Source organism: Peromyscus leucopus, chromosome 1, assembly GCF_004664715.2.
Source record: "Peromyscus leucopus breed LL Stock chromosome 1, UCI_PerLeu_2.1, whole genome shotgun sequence".
Lineage (NCBI taxonomy): Eukaryota > Metazoa > Chordata > Mammalia > Rodentia > Cricetidae > Peromyscus > Peromyscus leucopus.
The window spans coordinates 147307630-147324981 of record NC_051063.1 but is presented as its reverse complement, the minus strand read 5'-3'; the positions used below and the strand labels follow the sequence as shown (position 1 = coordinate 147324981).

Here is a 17352-nt window from a genome sequence, read left to right as displayed (position 1 = left end):
CGTAGGATACCCTTGTGCGTGAGGACAGAATTGCTTCATGGACTTGATAAGTGTATTCAGTGACGTTAAAGGTTTTCTTTTCTCCCCTTCCAGAATGCCTGTTACAAACTCAAGTGGGTTCGGCAGTCAGGCTAGATCTCTGATGCCTGTAGATTTTAGATCCCCTGAACGCTTTCAGCCAGGGGTTCAGTTCCTGGAAACCATTGTTACAAAGTGAAACCTGGTGGCGGTCTGCACGCTGAGCCTTGGGCTGACTGCCTGGCCAACACCGCTGACTTCGGTGGTCTCTGCTGTGTCGTTGCAGCAACCAGTTAACCTGGAGGGACGTGCAGCACCTGCTAGTGAAGACGTCACGGCCAGCTCATCTGAAGGCGAGCGACTGGAAAGTCAACGGTGCTGGGCATAAAGGTGCGGACGCACGCCCCTGGTGGGCTGGGAGAGGCACTCTGCCGACCCAAACAGCATTCCCTGTTATTGTTGACTCTGCTGCAGGAATTTCAAATACCTTGCAGTGATTTAAGGGTAGTTTCCCAGAGCGCACACACTGGCATGAAGGGACAGCCTCAGTGAGTGTCCCAGAGTCCAGATCCCCAAATGTCACACTTTGGCCATGTCAAGGGTTTGTTGAATAGTCCTGTTTCAGTTCGCTCCTTGATTTTTGTTTTTCACAAAGAAATGTGATTTGCAAGGAGCCAGCCGTGAAGGCATGTGCCTATAACTCAAGTACTCTGGAGATTGTAGTGGGAGGACCATGATGCATTCACAGCCAGGCTTGGCCGCTTGGGTTCTCACCTCCAGCTTTCCCATCTATACAAAAAGACATTGAGATAGCTGTGGAATTTCCTTCTGATCTCTAAACCTCCTGCCAGCTGGCCCTGAAGTTATAGAAATAATGAAGGGCAGGCACATGGGTGCTCCGTCCCCAACACAGACACAGGTATGGTATCACAGCTCCACAGTCAGGACATGGCCCAGGTATTTGGGGTCTCTGAGAAGGAATCTGATAGGAAGTATTTGAAAAACATTCCTGTTGGCCATGATGTATTAGAGAAAACTTGTCCCCTTTTCTGAAGTTTAGATCCAACTACTGTGACTCCAAGCCTGATACCACTGTCTACACATACAGGTCAAGCATTGAGACTGAGTCATGAGAGGCACTCCTTTGAATAAAGAGGTCATTGACTGGGCCTCATATATCTTTGTTTGCAGTTGTTGGTGTCCTGTAACATTGCCTTCCATTTCCATCTTGGTCTAATTAAAAAGGAAAATAGATTGTATCGGGTCTTGACCTTGCCCTGAAATTAAGCTTTGAAACCTTCTTTCTTGGCCAAGTGAAATCGTGGACCCAACCAGCCCCACAGGCACTCCTGAGAGTGGGCTGTTGTCCTGAAAACCCTGAGACTCAGTAGCAAAAGAAAATTATTTTTGAAACAACAGTTGGCCTTGTTTTTATTGTATTTGTTGCACGTCACAGTCATGTGCCTGGATTTTTAGGGGGCATGTACTGAAGCTCATACCCTGGGTCTTGTGCAGGCTAGGCAGGTGCCCAGGGCAACACCTCGGGCTCTGAGGCTTTCTTTTGGGTTGGTTTCTCTTGTCTAGTCTGAGTTTCAGGGACACCTATGTTGGCAGGTCCTCCTAACAAAAAGAAACCTGACCTTGTCCCCTCAAAAAGAAAGTTCTGGACTCTGCCCCAGAGTGGGACACATGTCCCAGCCATGCCTTCTGAGCCGAAAGAGTTCAGTTCAGAGGTAACAAAGCTGGACCCCTGACTGGCTATCAGGGGAACCTGTCAGCACCTTGGAGTGACTTTGAGGTGATACAGCTGCTGTGTACTCCTGAGAGCCATAGTTGGGGCTAGCTCCCTGCCTGGGGGAGGCAGAAAGAGCTGGCTCTGAAGGCCCTGTTTTTTCAGTTAGCCATCTCTATGGATTTGGCTTGGTGGATGCCGAAGCTCTCGTCCTGGAGGCCAGGAAGTGGACAGCAGTGCCATCCCAGCACGTATGCGTGGCCACGGCAGACAAGAGGCCCAGGTAAGGCTCTGCTCTGACACCCGTGACTTCGGAAGTCCCCGAGGCCTGGCTGTGCAGCAAGTGTAGGAGAGAAGGTGTGTAGCCCTACATCTCCGTGCACACAGACAGGAAGGATGACATGGGGGTGCCCATCTACATATGTCCGAGTTTTCTCTTCTGGACTGTGCAGCTAGCAGAAGATGCCCTTCTACATGGACTACTGTTTAGAGGCCTCATGTCCTTTGGTAGCAGATGATGCCAGTGTGGGATGGGGGCGGGGTTGTTTCTCAGCCTGCATTTCTTGGCCTGGTGCAGGAAAGTCTCATCCATGAGCTTAGCATAGCCAACCAGACCAGGGATCTGCTTTGCCCATGGGAATACAAGCGTAGCAGCCACAGGGTCCTTTCTGTTCCGCCTGCTAGAGGGTGGCGCCATAGCCATAGCCCAGCTGCCCTAGAGCTTGTATGTGAACACGAGCAGCAGGGTCTGCCCCTTCCCTGTCCCAGGCTGGGGTGTGGGGGCTGCTGGACCACACAGCATCTCTGCATTGCTTTTATCCGGCCCCGTCAACCTTCTTAAGGCTTAAACACTGGAATGTAGGAACCTGGCTTCATCTCTTTTCCTGTGTTCTCTTTTGGAGGAAGTTTTTAAAAACTAGTTGTGTTGGTTGAGGTTTTTTTTTTTTGTTTTTTTTTTTGTTTTGTTTTTGTTTTTTACAAAATAACAAAAATGGACTGTAACATAAATCAGGTGGGAAGAAGCCTACTCCATTCAAAAATCAGATTATCGTGAATTGTGTCTTTGCAGCTGTGCTTTCTAAGAATGTGAACACGGTGTTTTGTTACCTTCGGGAAATATGTGCTTGAATGAGGCTTGATGGTGTAATTAGCAGGGCTGGGGATAAGGCTCGAGTCGAACACCTGCCTACCGTGGAAAGCCCTCGGTTCCATTCCCAGCAGTAAAAAAAACGAAAAACCAAAGACCAGGGGCCAGGGATGGCTCAGTCAGTAAAGTGCCTGATACACACACGTGAGGACCTGAGTTTGGATAACCAGAGCCACATGGTCTGGTCATGGCAGTACACATCTATAGCCTTAGCCATAGGAGGCAGAGATAAAAGGATCCCCGGAAATGGCCGGCCAGCTAGGCTAGGCAATCAGTGAGACCCTGTCTCAAAGATGAAGTGGAGAGTAATAGTGGAAGACATCTAAGTCAACCTCTGGCTTCCGTGTGTGTGTGTGTGTGTGTGTGTGTGTGTGTGTGTGTGTGTATGTGTGTGTGTATGTGTGTGTGTATGTGTGCATGTGTGTGGGCGCTCGCACCCGCGTGTGCACACATACACACGGAGGGGATACAGAGCAGGATACATTGTTTTATCTACAAATGAAGACCACTTCTCTGAGCGTACCTCATCCATAAACACGCACACTTCTTATATTAAGCTCTTGGCCACAGAATGCTGAGAGCTGTGTTTCTTGAGCATGCCTTGAAAACTGTGGGAGTTCAGGGAGTATTTTCGGGATGAATGGCCATTGAAGGAACTTTCAAAACATATTTCCACCCTGTGGCTAATTGTACCCCCTGACTACTGGGGCCATCACTCTACGTCCAGACAGGTCTACCAGCCAGAAACCATGTTTCACTGTTGGCTTCCTAAGGCCTCGTTTCCTCTAGAAAGCTTTTGTGCTAAACTCAGAAGGAGGGAGCGGCTGTGGGATAAAGGGGGCTTTGCCTGCGCTGACGCTGTCGGGTGGGAGCTGCCTGCAGCACAGGCTAGGCGAGCCTGTCCCTTGCTGTGGTCCCTGACCTGTGCTGTTGCCCACTTCCCTCCGGCCCAGCTTCCCAGCCAGGGCGACTCCTGAATGAAGCATTCTTTTCCTGCCAGAAATCTGTTTAAGATGATCGGTGGTGCCTAGGTGGCGAGTGGTTGTTTTTATTTTTATTTTATTTTGTTTTTTTGAGTGAAAGCACACAGAGTCTAGACAGCATAGGTCGAGGGGACCCGTGCTAACATACAGTGTGGCATTGTTCCTGTCCTTTGAGGAAAGTAAGGACCCTACAAACTCCCAAAGGGGGCAAGAATCAGACTTCTGTTTCTAAAGGAAAATCCTCTTCCCCCTTCGCTGTTTCTGACTCTGTCTGGAATTTCCAGCTAACCCCCTGCCTCAGACCGCCTGCCCCGCTCCACCACTTGATTATTCCTAGGGACCTAAGGGCCTTCAGGGGGAGCAGTGTCACCTGGGGCAGGGACAGATATCCCCTCTCTACCAGTGTGTCCCACCTACAGCTCAGGCTACAGAAGCGGGGTTCGGGCATCTGCCCCTGGGCTGCTCACCCCCATCTCTCGACGGCATGCTTCCCATGCCCGGCTTTGCCCCGCTGAGGTCACCTGGCTTTAAATGGACAGGAAGTTTCCCATATGTCTGCTTTTCCTTCTTCCGGCCACTCAGACCCGTTGCCCGCTCTCTGCCTCCTTCTGAGTTCCTCTGTTGGCGGAACCCTAGGTCTTTATGTCTTAACTCTGGCCTCAGCTGCTTCCCATGGCTAGACAAAGAATGAGGGCAAGGGAGCAAGGTGAGGGGGGAGAGCCGGAGAGGGTGAGAGGAAGCGGGGCGGGGAATGAGAATATCTCTGTGTGTAACTGTGTATATTGTGTGGGACATGTTTACCTGCTTTTCCTCTTGATGAAAGGAAATGCTACCCTGCTCTGACCAAAGGTCAAAGCACTATATTTATCAGACTTTAAGTCCAGGGTCTGGAAGGCATTGTGGCTACACCTGCTATGTCTAGGGTGATGTTGTATGGGGGGCCTGGGTTAGAGTGACTAGGGTGATATCGGGCATCCATTCCTCTGTTATGTAGGACAGCAACCCATGTCCCAGCCCTGAGTGCGATACATCCCTCTCCTGAACAGGGCAGGTCCTGTGACTCAGGGAGACAGAGCCTCACTGATAAGGACAGTGACTGGCAAGGCCTCCCTCCCCTTGCTACAGAGCCTTCCTACCTTGCCTAGAAACTGGCATCATGTCACTGTGCCCCCAGATGACCACATGGCACTGGCACTCAGTAGCCCCGGCATCCCTCTCTTTAGTGGCTTTCTCCTGTGCTGCCCAGCTGGTGTGCCACAGCCCCTGAATGGTTAGTCCAGGCTGAAAGGGGCTGACAGCCGGGAGTGGGAAGGGCTGGAGCATGTGGCTTCACCTATGAAGACCGTCACAACAGATGCAGGACCTCACCTCCCTCTCCAGGAGAAAGCTATCCTGGGTTCTCTGTAATCTGGAGAGAAGACCTCCCGGGTATGGAAAAGGGCTGGACAAAGGGGCCCGGGGCATTTTAATCTGGACACCGAATGTTTAGGGACACTTGGCTTTATGTAGAAGTTCCTCGGGTTAAGGCCAGGGAACCCATCAGGAAAGAGAACGGCAGGAAGAGCGTCTTAGGTGACAACCAAAGGAGCAGGACCTCTGCTCTGCCTGGACCTTGCTGAGTAGGCGCTACAGCCCATTGTCCCCCCAAGAACCCACAATAGACAGGACTAGAACCAAGGCTTCCTCTGCAGGGGCCACAGTGTGAGGTTGTCACAGAGAGTATTCTGCAAATGCTAACTCTAAATGCAAGAACAAGGGATGACCACGTGAACCTAAGGACAAGTAGAGACTGCTTGAGAGTCCCGTGGGTATGACTGGATGGAGACCTAAGCGCGGCCTGGGCCGCTGCTCCCGCAGATATCCAAGCACACCATGGGTTAAAGGCATCCTTCCCTGCTTTGGGGCACATGTAATTTTAGTGTGTTTGGAGCCTTTCTTCCATGAAGGGGTGGTAAATAGGATCATAAGCAGTGACTTCTGCCTGTGCAGAATGGCTTTTGAATCTCTGCGGAGAGGCGAGTCAAATGAATCCTTTCATAGCTTCTATTCAAGAGAAAAAAACCAAGCTTAGTATGATTCCTTTGAATTATTAAAATCACAGTTGACCCACTGGGTTTTTCTGGCCGCTACTTCCCTGCATTTTAAAAAATCCAGACTTCTGTGGCGCAGTCTGCGACATCCACGGCTCCCAGCCTGATGGTGGAGAGGCAGCGAGAGGCAGCTAAGCCAGCAAAGAGCATGAGATTTTGAAGATTCCCATTCAGAATTTTGCTCACATTGACCTGTCTTTTATTCCCAGCTTCTTCTCTCTCTCCACCCTCCTTCCCCCTCCATTCCTCCTCCTATGAACATCGAGGATGATTTATACAGTAGATGATCAATTCATAGATGTCTGACTAGAACTGGCTCTGGGTTAATTGCATCCTACCTTTTCCATACTTCATTATTTCATTAAGCTGCACTGCTTTATGATGCTCTCTGTCTGTCTGTGAATGACAGTTTCATTGTGTGTGTGTGTTGCTGTTTAAAGATACCTTTTTTACTGACTGATTGATTGACATTGAACTCAGAGCCTCTGGCACCCTCACTTGGGCCTGAATTGAATGTGGTATATCTATTTTCCGATAAGACACATTGTAGCCTTTTGAGGGCCCAAGAGCATAAAATAGCAACCCAGCCTGAACTTGAGGTGCTTGGGGTTGGAGCTTGAAAGTAGCAAAACACCAACAAAAAGCTCAAAAATGGAAAGCACACCACTACAGGAAATGTGAAATGGGAGCCCGCTTATAGTGTGAAAGCTGAAACAAGGAGCCACATGACCTTGCCTGACCTCAGCTGGGGTGTGCATTGCATGACTCAGACTTCACTGTTCTGTGCATGTCCACAAATGACCACAGAGGTGCCATGAGTCCTGAACTTGAGTATACAAATAACTTCTGGTGAGCGGGCAAAAAGGCAAACTCATAATCTGAATAGTAAGAACTGACTGTGGATTTTAATGTCTGTTTTAACTTCCTATCAGTGTGACTCCCAGACTGTTGTTAGCACAGGACATAGGAGAAAAAGGTGTGCTACAACTATGCATTGTGTACTTTATAGAACAATTAACTATGGATACATTAGTCTAAATTAGTGTAGATTAGGTTCATTTTTGTTGCTGTATTTTATTTCTAGCCTAAACATCATACTATGGTTTAGTAATCAAAAGTAATTTCATCTAGCTGGGTATATAATCCCAGCATTCAGTATGTGGAGGCAGGAAAATCAGGAGTTCAAGGTTATCATCCTGTACCTAGTTGGTTCAAGGCCAGCCTCAATTACATATGACCCTGTCCCAACCTTTCCCCAGCCCAAAATACACTCATGCAGTATATCATATGTCATTAGCAAAATGATCTTTACTTGAGATAATTCTGTGGCAGCATTAATTCTAGAACACAGATCTAGGAGGTGACTCACTGAGTTGTTTTCCCATATTTGGATTTAGTATGTGGACTCCAGTGAATGTTCCCACATACCCACTCACTACTCTTTAGAAGGTCATTGAAAACATTCCTGGACCAGCTTCTTCTCTATGGAACCCCGTGGGTGAGCTCCCCCTTTTCCCCATCCAGATGCCAAATATACCAGAGGGAAGGACTCTGTTATCTCTTGATTCCCATGGGTATCCAAACGTGATTTCAGAATTGGCTGATGAGAAACAGGAGCTAGCCAGTTCTTGCCCCCAGCTCTGCCAAGTGGAAAGGCATCACTGGCCTGGGAATGCAAGGGTGCAGGAGCTGCAGTGAGGACTGTCTGTCCAATGCAAGGGTGCAGGAGCTGCAGTGAGGACTGTCTGTCCAATGCAAGGGTACAGGAGCTGGAGTGAGGACTGTCTGTCCAGTGCAAGGGTGCAGGAGCTGGAGTGAGAACTGTCTGTCCAATGCAAGGGTGCAGGAGCTGGAGTGAGGACTGTCTGTCCAATGCAAGGGTGCAGGAGCTGGAGTGAGGACTGTCTGTCCAATGCAAGGGTGCAGGAGCTGGAGTGAGGACTGTCTGTCCAATGCAAGGGTGCAGGAGCTGGAGTGAGGACTGTCTGTCCAATGTAAGGGTGCAGGAGCTACAGTGAGGACTGTCTGTCCAGTGCAAGGGTGCAGGAGCTGGAGTGAGGACTGTCTGTCCAATGCAAGGGTGCAGGAGCTGGAGTGAGGACTGTCTGTCCAGTGCAAGGGTGCAGGAGCTACAGTGAGGACTGTCTGTCCAGTGCAAGGGTGCAGGAGCTGGAGTGAGGACTGTCTGTCCAATGCAAGGGTGCAGGAGCTGGAGTGAGGACTGTCTGTCCAGTGCAAGGGTGCAGGAGCTGGAGTGAGGACTGTCTGTCCAATGCAAGGGTGCAGGAGCTGGAGTGAGGACTGTCTGTCCAATGCAAGGGTGCAGGAGCTGGAGTGAGGACTGTCTGTTCAATGCAAGGGTGCAGGAGCTGGAGTGAGGACTGTCTGTCCAATGCAAGGGTGCAGGAGCTGGAGTGAGGACTGTCTGTCCAATGCAAGGGTGCAGGAGCTGGAGTGAGGACTGTCTGTCCAATGCAAGGGTGCAGGAGCTGCAGTGAGGACTGTCTGTTCAATGCAAGGGTGCAGGAGCTGGAGTAAAGTCTTCAGGGTGAAACTAAAAATCACGGCTTGTAGTAGCTTCTTGGTTAGAACAGAAAGATAAGTGGAGAGTCTGAAGGCTGTAAGGGGAGCCTGACAGGGGTCTGCCTTCCTCTGAATGTTTCTTCTACTCAGTTACTTGGGGATATTTATCTTTGTCCTTGAATATTACTTTATCACAAGTGTCAGAAAATTAAGAGTTTCCTACATCTTTATGTATTGGGGAAAACTAGGAAGCCACCATATTAGTGGTGTGGGTGGAGGTAGTGGCTTGTTAGGATGGCTGTCATCTGGTAGCCCTCTGCCTCCCTGGTAGTGGCTTGTTAGGATGGCTGTCATCTGGTAGCCCTCTGCCTCCCTGGTAGTGGCTTGTTAGGATGGCTGTCATCTGGTAGCCCTCTGCCTCCCTGGAATGGAGTAGGCCCAGAGACTTCAGGGTGCAAGGAGAACACCTGGAGATGAGCAGTCAGTCCTAAAGTGTGGCATTTCTGTGTCATGAGGGATCTCATCCAAGTCCCCAGTGTCCCTCAATCAAGTAGAGGCTGGTCCTGTAGTTCACTGGGTTCCTCTAGGATTCTTGGGAGATGACTCCCACACAAGACTGCAACTTCAGAATTTAATTGCAGAAAAAGCCTTTGCAGTCAGGAACTTTAAGATCTTTCTAAATCAACTTTCATGATTAAAGAACAGTATGCATGTGACAAATATAGACCCTGTGAATTTTTAAACCAAGGTAAACAGTTAAATTTACAGTTAACTTACATTTTCTGTATTGTCTTTGCAGTGATTGCAGAACAGAAAATAATCCCCATGTTTTTAAAGCTCTTTCCTTTTCATGAGCTCTTTGAGTTTCTGTCTTGGAGTTAAGTGAATCTTACAAGTAATGACTTTGGGCACTTGGCTTCATGACTTGGAGTTTCTATCGAAAGCCAGGACAATTGCAACTTGGATCTTTTGATCATTTCAAAGACTCCTTCTTTTTGCTTTTCATTAAGAACTGTAAAAGCCCCTTATTTGGAGTGTTAGATTATTTGCGCAGCAGCAGCAGCAGCAGCAGCAAAGCACAGGAAGGCAGACAACATCTTGCCCTTGCAGTGAGGAGCATCCCAGCTACCGCCCTCCCCTAGAACTTGCAGGAATGAGGAGTCCTGGTGGCTGGGTGATTTCACAGTTAAGAGATTTCACATAAAAACTAATTGTTACAGTTAGCTTTGTGCCCCAGGCAGGCTGGACCCCAACCCCAGAGGAGCTTAATATCTTGGCTATGAAAACCGAGACAGGAGACGCCATTAATTTCTGCAGGGGCTGAACTGCCTGCCCACTGGCCCACCATCCTGGCACAGTAGCAGAATGGCTCCCTGTGGGGGAGACCAGCCCAGATGCCTCTTCCTTGGCGGTCACACTAAGACAAGTGAAGCTGAGTGAAATGAATGTTTCCTCTAGATTTGGGTGCATTGAGCCCCACGCTGCAGCTGTGAGGCATGGCCAGGTGACCAGTGTTTAGCTAGGTTTTCTTCACCATACTCCTGTTCACTTAAAATCCTGTGCCCTTATCCTTGGGATCCAGGCTTCCTCCATAGGGTTCCAAGTCTATTTCCAGAGTGCGGTGATTGCTGTCTCCAACCGTTAGCGACAGGCTGAGGGAGGGATCAGTGCTTTGTTACTGGTCAGAACTCTGTTTGCTGTGATGTTGCTATTCTACTCAGGAAAGTGTTAGAAGGTGAAGAGTGTCACCGGTCACTCCTGGGTCTTGTGGCATCACATTTCAGAGCCCTGGAGGGGCACCGCTGACCCTGTTTGTCCACCTTCGCCAAGGAGCCCCTTGTCACCAACACGTTCAGTTTGCATTTTGAGTGCACAGGCTGGGTACTGTAGGTACCTGGTAGGATGTGTGGGTCCACTATGTGAGCCCTGCGAGGCCTGGGCCTCTCTGGAACTTTCTGTCTTGTTCTGGATCTGCCACAGTGGTGGGGCCCCTGACCAGCAAACCCAGACGGTAAAACTTGAAGAAAGCGATGAAAGAAGCCAGCCTCTAAGTCAATTCCTGGTACATGCAAAGTGTGTTTTTCAGATGTTTACGGAGTCTCGGGGGCATTACGTCACCCTTTCTAGCTGTTTTGAATGTTTTCCTATGACTCAGGCCTAGTAGAGCCCAGAGATACCATTCCTAAGAGACTCCAAGCACACATTTGTCCCAGGCCTCTCTAGAGTGAAGCCCTGCGCAGAGGGAAAAGCCTTCCCATAATAAACCCAGCTCAGGCCATGTAGCAGGGAATTACTGATGTGCTGTTGGGTGGTAATCAGGTTTCTGTGAAGAATGTTTAGTTGGTTTACAAATTGGTAGGTAGGGTGAGGGGGGGCAGGCTTTTAGAGACATGAGCCCTCAAAGCAGCCTGTAGGCACAGGGTTTGTGTTTGGCAGGCAGTTTGGCACGTCCAAACACCAGTGGGGATGATTTTTGAGTGACGGGAGATGTGCTTGCCCTCATCTTCCATCCCCCGCGACAGAAGGGCCATTTGGGTTGTGAAAATGCCATCATTCATTTCCTTCATGGGGCAATGGGTTGGCAGTCTTCCAGCAGGATGGCTGGGAACACACCAGCTGCGGCAAATCCGGTCTCTTGAATGTGGGTCCACCCAAGGAGACATTCCGTAGAGACTGAAGCTCGGCCTCGGTAGCTGTGTGACCTTGAGTGCCGTCCTTACTTCTGCCTGAATGGATGGTTTCATCCTTGTGAGCTTTCTGACCAATGCCTTGTGCCAACTGGTCAACATTCATAATGCTGTCTCCAAGGATAAAGCCATGTAGTCTTCGAGGTCTTGAGAAAGTGAGTTGGCCTCATGCTATTTAAAGAGGGGTATCTCCTGGGGACCAGAGGTCTCCAGATACGCGGGCCCCAAGTGTGCATGAAGACCCATAAACAAATTCTAGAACCGTAAAGCTTTCTGAGCAGTGGTCAAAATGGAGTACCCAGAGTGAGACCTCTGTGACCCATTGGGGACTCCCAGAACCCAGAGGCCACAGCCAGGGAGGAACAGACTGGGACGCTGGAGTCCATGACCCCCCCCCCCCCCGGTGTGAAACGAAGACTTGGGTACCCAGCACTGTGATGTTTTTCCTCCCCAGGAGCATCCCCATAGTGCAGGTGCTGCGGACCACAGCCCTGACCAACGCCTGCGCGGACCACTCAGACCAGCGAGTGGTCTACCTTGAGCATGTCGTAGTTCGCATCTCCATCTCCCACCCACGCCGGGGGGACCTCCAGATCCACCTGATTTCCCCCTCTGGAACCAAGTCTCAACTTTTGGCGAAGAGGTAAAGCCATTCTCTGTAGGATTTGCTCCTCATGAAGGGCCTGGATTCCTCTGGATCCCAGCAAGATACCCTGCACGGGGAAGTGGGGGTTCTCCCTGGGTCTACACAGGCAGGACCCACAACCCTGAAGAGCAGGCCAGGGCCTTGGAAACAGACCTGTGAAACCGTAATCTTCAAGAAGAAGTGGTAGTTGTTGCCTAGGGGTGGGAGCTGGGGGTGGGGTGAGTGAGGTAAAATTCATGTTATGTCCCCATGGCTCCTGGAAGGGCATTAAATGTCATGACTATCCTGTTCAGGTGGCGCTTAAGCTGAGGTACCCCAAGGTTTGTTTTTTCTCTGGGAGCATCCTCGCCCAGTTCTGGGCTGCTGCTCCTGAGGGCTAGGAGTGGCTGGTGAGGTGCAGGGAAGGTTCCCAGGCTCTTCTCCACAGCTGCCCCGACCCCTACCTCCCCCAACTCCACCCCCCCCCCAGCAAAAGGCTTGAGCTCAGATTTGGGGTTGCTGGGGCTTCCTCAGCTTCCTGTACCCCTCTACATGGCTTCCAGTATCAGCAGCCCACAGATGGCAGCAAGCGGCAGCCCATGGGCCTGGTATCATCTCTGTCCTTGGTGCATTCGAGTCAACCCTAGAGCAACTGAGGTGGGTGGGTTCCGGGAGTCCCTACCAGCTCCCACTTTCCTAGTAGAAGTGGAGGCGTCTCCTCTCCTGAAGGCCACCTCAGCCATGCTCAGCCACACTCAGCCTTGCTCAACCTCTGCATGGGGGAGACCGTCAGGGGCACACATAGTTTGAAGGTGCCCGCCAGCAAGCTGAAGCTTGAAGGCATTTTGCGTCCAATTTTAAAATTTTTGCCTAAAGATCTATATTTCTAGCACTTGCTGAAAACTTGGAAGCTCGCCCTCTCTGAACCCACTCTTCTAGCACAGCCTGGCTCAGGGTACCCCATGCTGTCTGCTCTGTGCTAGAAGCCTGGCTTCTATCTACTCCCAGCTGTGTTTACATCTGGAAGCATCAGAGTTTGTGACTTCCACAAGGCAAACCTTGCCTGAGAGATTCAAGGCCACAGGGAGGCCTAGTGGCTAGGGCTGGGACAGGGGAGATACAATGGATATGGGGCTTGTGCTTTGGAGCCTGGAGAGGTAAACTTATGCCCCAGCCTCTGCACAGCCCACTCGGGCTCCTTCTGGGAGCCAAGGTGCTTGACCTCTCTTTATTCCTTACCTGGCTATGCCATTCCACTCACCCATAAACATTAGGAATGTTACAAGAATCAAATATGATAACAGGGATAAAAATGCTTGGCTGCTGTTCATGTCCTGCTGAAATCAGTCCGGCCCTCTGACCTGTAAGAACCTTCCAGCACCCAGCAGGCCCACTGCCAGCTGTGTTTTCCTTCCCCTCCGACCTGTCACTCATCTTCGTGTATCAGTCCAGGTGTCTGAGCTCCCAGCAGCCCAGAGCAGGTCCTGTGGGTTTGTTTGGAACTCCCCAGTTGCTAGGAGCGCCTGCAAGCTTGAAAGCACCACCCCGAGGCCACCTGGCAGTCTTGGGAATTTGGTGCTTTGCCAGGAGCCTGTGCCTGCTATCAAGGTTGTGGTTTGGGGATCCGTTACCCTCTGCCTTACTTCACATCTTACCGGACTCGGCAGCCGTTTCAGCCTGCCGGTTTTTTACATTGGGAGTTGGCATTCCTAAGGGCCTCAGCGCCAACAAGACAGTTTGTCCTTGTCTTAGCCCCAGGGTGTCAGGTTCCACGAGGCTTTGTATGAAAGTCAACCTTGACCTTGGCGGTCTCTTAGCACTGTTCTCCCTGCAAAGAATGGTCCCTTGAACAGCATCAAGTTGTTTCCAGTGTTCAAGGAGCGCCCCCCGCCAAGCCAGAATGTCCATATTTTAGCTTCTGATGAACAGTAGAAGAGTCCAGTTGTGCATGCAAATTCTTACCCCCAAATAGAAATGCCTAATTTAAGAGGGCTGGGCATGTGGCTCAGTGGTAGACTGCTTGCCTAGCATGCCTAGGGTCTTGGTTCAAGCCCATAACATTGCAAGGAGAGGAAATTAGTGTTAACATTTTCTTCTGTTTCTGTTTGAACTAAGTATGAAAAATGGAGGCTGAAGGTCCAGGGGCTAGTGGAGACGGCTGAGGGAAGACCTTCTAGTCTGGAAGGAAATGGGAGGCTCATCAAATCTCCAGAGAGTGGGGGCAACTCCACCTGAGTGTATGCAGGAAGCCTCCTCTTGCTCCCCCCCAGGCCTCTCCGAGGGGGACACACGGACCAGTCCCTGTGTGTTGTTGGGCACTGGAGATGGTCCTGCTTCACCAAATGTTAGGGAGGTCCTGTGAGATGATTGAGGTGGGCCTTAGCTGTAAGACTTGGAAAACAGAGCCAGCCAGATGGGCCAGTGGCTAAGGGCCCTTGCCTACAACCCACCTGAACTTGATTCCCTAAAACCTACGTGGTAGAAGGAGAGAACCTACCCCTGCCCCCAGGTGGGTGGGGTCAGAGTCCTCCCTGAGCTGGTCCCCTCTGCCTGGCTCCCCAGACACCGTCTCCACTTTCTAACGTGGCATTTCCTACTGCAGATTGCTGGATTTTTCCAATGAGGGCTTCACCAACTGGGAATTCATGACCGTCCACTGCTGGGGAGAAAAAGCTGAAGGGGAGTGGACTTTGGAAATTCAGGATATACCGTCCCAGGTCCGCAACCCAGAGAAACAAGGTCAGTGACTCTCAGCTTGTCATAACCTCTTTTACATGTCAACCCTTTATTTAACGTCAGTGTTGCTGGTAAGTCTTTGTCTTATGGGGATAAAATTCACCATCATAATCATTTTTCAACTGAGTAGCTTCTATATATTCACAATCTTCATTGCACATCCATCCCATTTTATTCTGGAACACCTCACCCCCTCAGAGGCAGATGCTGTACCATACAGCAGTTGTTCCCGCCCCTTCCTCTGCTCTACCCCCTGCCTGCCTCCAGTTGACTTCTTGTCTCTGAATTTTTCTATTTGGACATTTCCTGTAAATGAAGGCATACAATATGTGGGTTCTTTCATTCAGCACTGTTTTCAAGGCCGTGGCAGAGCGTATGTCAGACGTCATTGCTTTCTTGATCAAATAATATTCCTTGGACAGCGAGCATACCGTTCATTGTTGGCCAGTCATTGGCTGAGGAAACACGGATTATGTCCACCATCTAGCCATTCTGAATTGGGCTTGCAGAAACATTCGTGTGTGTGGACATGGGTTTTCATTTCTCCCAGTTTTAAACCTAGGTGTGGAATTGCTGGGTCTCACTCTGCACCTGTTTTGTGTTCGCCAGTATCAGGGAGGCGGGACCTTCCCACATCCTCCCTAGCACTTGCTATTTGTGCTAATAACCCTCCTTGTGGGTGTGAAGTAGTGTCTGCGGTTTTGATTTGCAATTCCCTGATGACTAAGGAAGTCAAATATCTTTTCATGTTCTTGTTGTTCATTTGTGTGTATTCTTTGGGGGAGATGTTTGTTCAAGTCCTTTAACTATTTTTAAAACTGGGTTCCTTGCTTTTGCATTGTTGCGTTGTAGGAACTTTTATCACCTAGATGATTTAAAAATACTTTTCTTATCCCATGGGTTGCATTCACTTGAGTGACGGGATCCTTTCACGTACAGAACTTGGTCATGAGGCCCAGTTAGCTTGTTTCTCTTGTTTGTTCTTTGGTATCATCTGTATATAATTGGCTAGCTGTCATAGTTTGCCTCTTGTTGCTGTGATATACACCAGGCATGATCAAAAGCAGTTCGGCGGAGGAAAAGGTTTATTTGGTCCGAGTCCATCTTCCAGGGAAGCCAGGGCAGGAACTCAAGGCAGGAACCTAGATGCAAAAACTGAAGCAGAAAGCCATGGAGGAGTGCTGTTTACTGGCTTGTTCCCTCTGGCCTCCTCACCTGCCTTTCTCATATAGCTCAGGCCCACTTGCCTAAGGATGGGACAGCCTATGGTGAGCTGGACCTGCCTATCGACTAACAATCAAGAAAATTCTCCACATCATGCCCACAGGTCAGTCTGATGAGAGGCTATAACTCAGTTGACGTTCCCTCTTCCTAGGTAGCTCTACTTTGTGCCAAGTTCAAACCAGCACACTAATCCAATGTCACAGAGACTTATTCTTACATTCCCTTTGAGGATTTTGTAGTTTGGGCTCTTTAATGCAGGCATTGGATCCATTTTAGCTAATTGTGGTGGTTTGAATGAGAATGTTCCCTATACACTCATATGTTTGAACCCTTGGGCACCAGTTGGTGGAAGTATTTGGAAAGGATCAGGAGGTGTGCTCTCATTGGAGGAGGTGTGTCACCGGGGGTGGCCTTTGAGGTTTCAAAAGCCCATGCCATTACCAGTTAACTTTCACTCTGTCTCATGCTTGTGGTCCAAGATGTGAGCACTCGGCTACTGTTCCAGTGCCATGTCTGCCCCCCTGCTGTGTTCCCCATTGTGATGCTCTAACCTTCTAAAACCATAGGGCCCCCAATTAAACACTTCTTTTATAAGTTGCCTTGGTCATGCATCGTGTCTGAAAACAGAAATAAAAAATAGTAAGATAAGCTGGGCAGCGTGGCACGCACCTTTAATTCCAGCACTCGGGAGGTAGAGCCAGGCGGATCTCTGTGAGTTCGAGGCCAGCCAGGTCTACAGAGCAAGATCCAGGATAGGCACCAAAACTGCACAGAGAAACCCTGTCTCAAAAAAAAAACAAAAACAAAAAATTAGTGAGATACCAATGCATGTGTTTTGAGGTGAGAAGCCAGAGCATCCTTATTTTCTAAGTACCATTTATTAAAAGGAGTCTTCTTTCTCCACCCTATGATCCAGGCACTACTGTCAAAGTCCACTGGTGATGGCTACAAGGATTTATTCTAGACTCTCAATTCTGTTGCATTGCACTGCTTTATAAATTCAAGATCTTCCAACTTCGGTATTTTTCAAATTTGTTTTGGATGTTTTGAATCACTTGTAAATTTATATGGCTTTTAGGATGACCCTGTGGATTGGTTTCTTTCTTTCTTTCTTTCCTTCTTTCTTTCTTCTCTTTCTTTCTTTCTTTCTTTCTTTCTTTCTTTCTTTCTTTCTTTCTTTCTTTCTTTCTTTCCTTCTTTCTTTCTTTCTTATTGTCTCTCTCTCTCTCTTTCATTCATTTATTTATTTTTAGCTTTCATAGCAGTTAAATCATTTGGGGGCATGTAGCCATCTTAATAGTAACTCTTGCCAAGTGGTGGTGGCGCACGCCTTTAATCCCAGCACTCGGGAGGCAGAGGCAGGTGGGTCTCTGAGTTCCAGGCCAGCCTGGTCTGCAGAGGGAGTTCCAGGACAACCAGGGATATACAGAGAAACCCTGTCTCGACATGGGTACTTTCCCTTTTATGCCCTTTATTTCACCGGTCAGCAACGTTTTGCTTTTAGTTTGCAGGCCTTGTACCGCCTTGCCCAAACAATTGCTAAGTATTTTGTTCTTTTGGGTGCTGTTCTAAGTGAAATGGTTTTTC

The 17352-nt window shown here is 49.4% G+C and overlaps 1 protein-coding gene across 2 annotated transcripts in view; it reads left to right on the top strand.

Annotated features, from left to right (window-relative positions):
* Positions 1–17352, top strand: part of Pcsk6 (proprotein convertase subtilisin/kexin type 6) — a 192111-nt gene that overhangs the window by 113685 nt on the left and 61074 nt on the right. For both annotated transcript variants that reach the window (XM_028872818.1, XM_028872817.1), the window contains exons 10-13: positions 305–408; positions 1916–2033; positions 11635–11823; positions 14408–14544. In XM_028872818.1, the coding sequence (XP_028728651.1) occupies positions 305–408; positions 1916–2033; positions 11635–11823; positions 14408–14544 (548 nt within the window). The remainder of the gene's footprint in view (positions 1–304; positions 409–1915; positions 2034–11634; positions 11824–14407; positions 14545–17352) is intronic.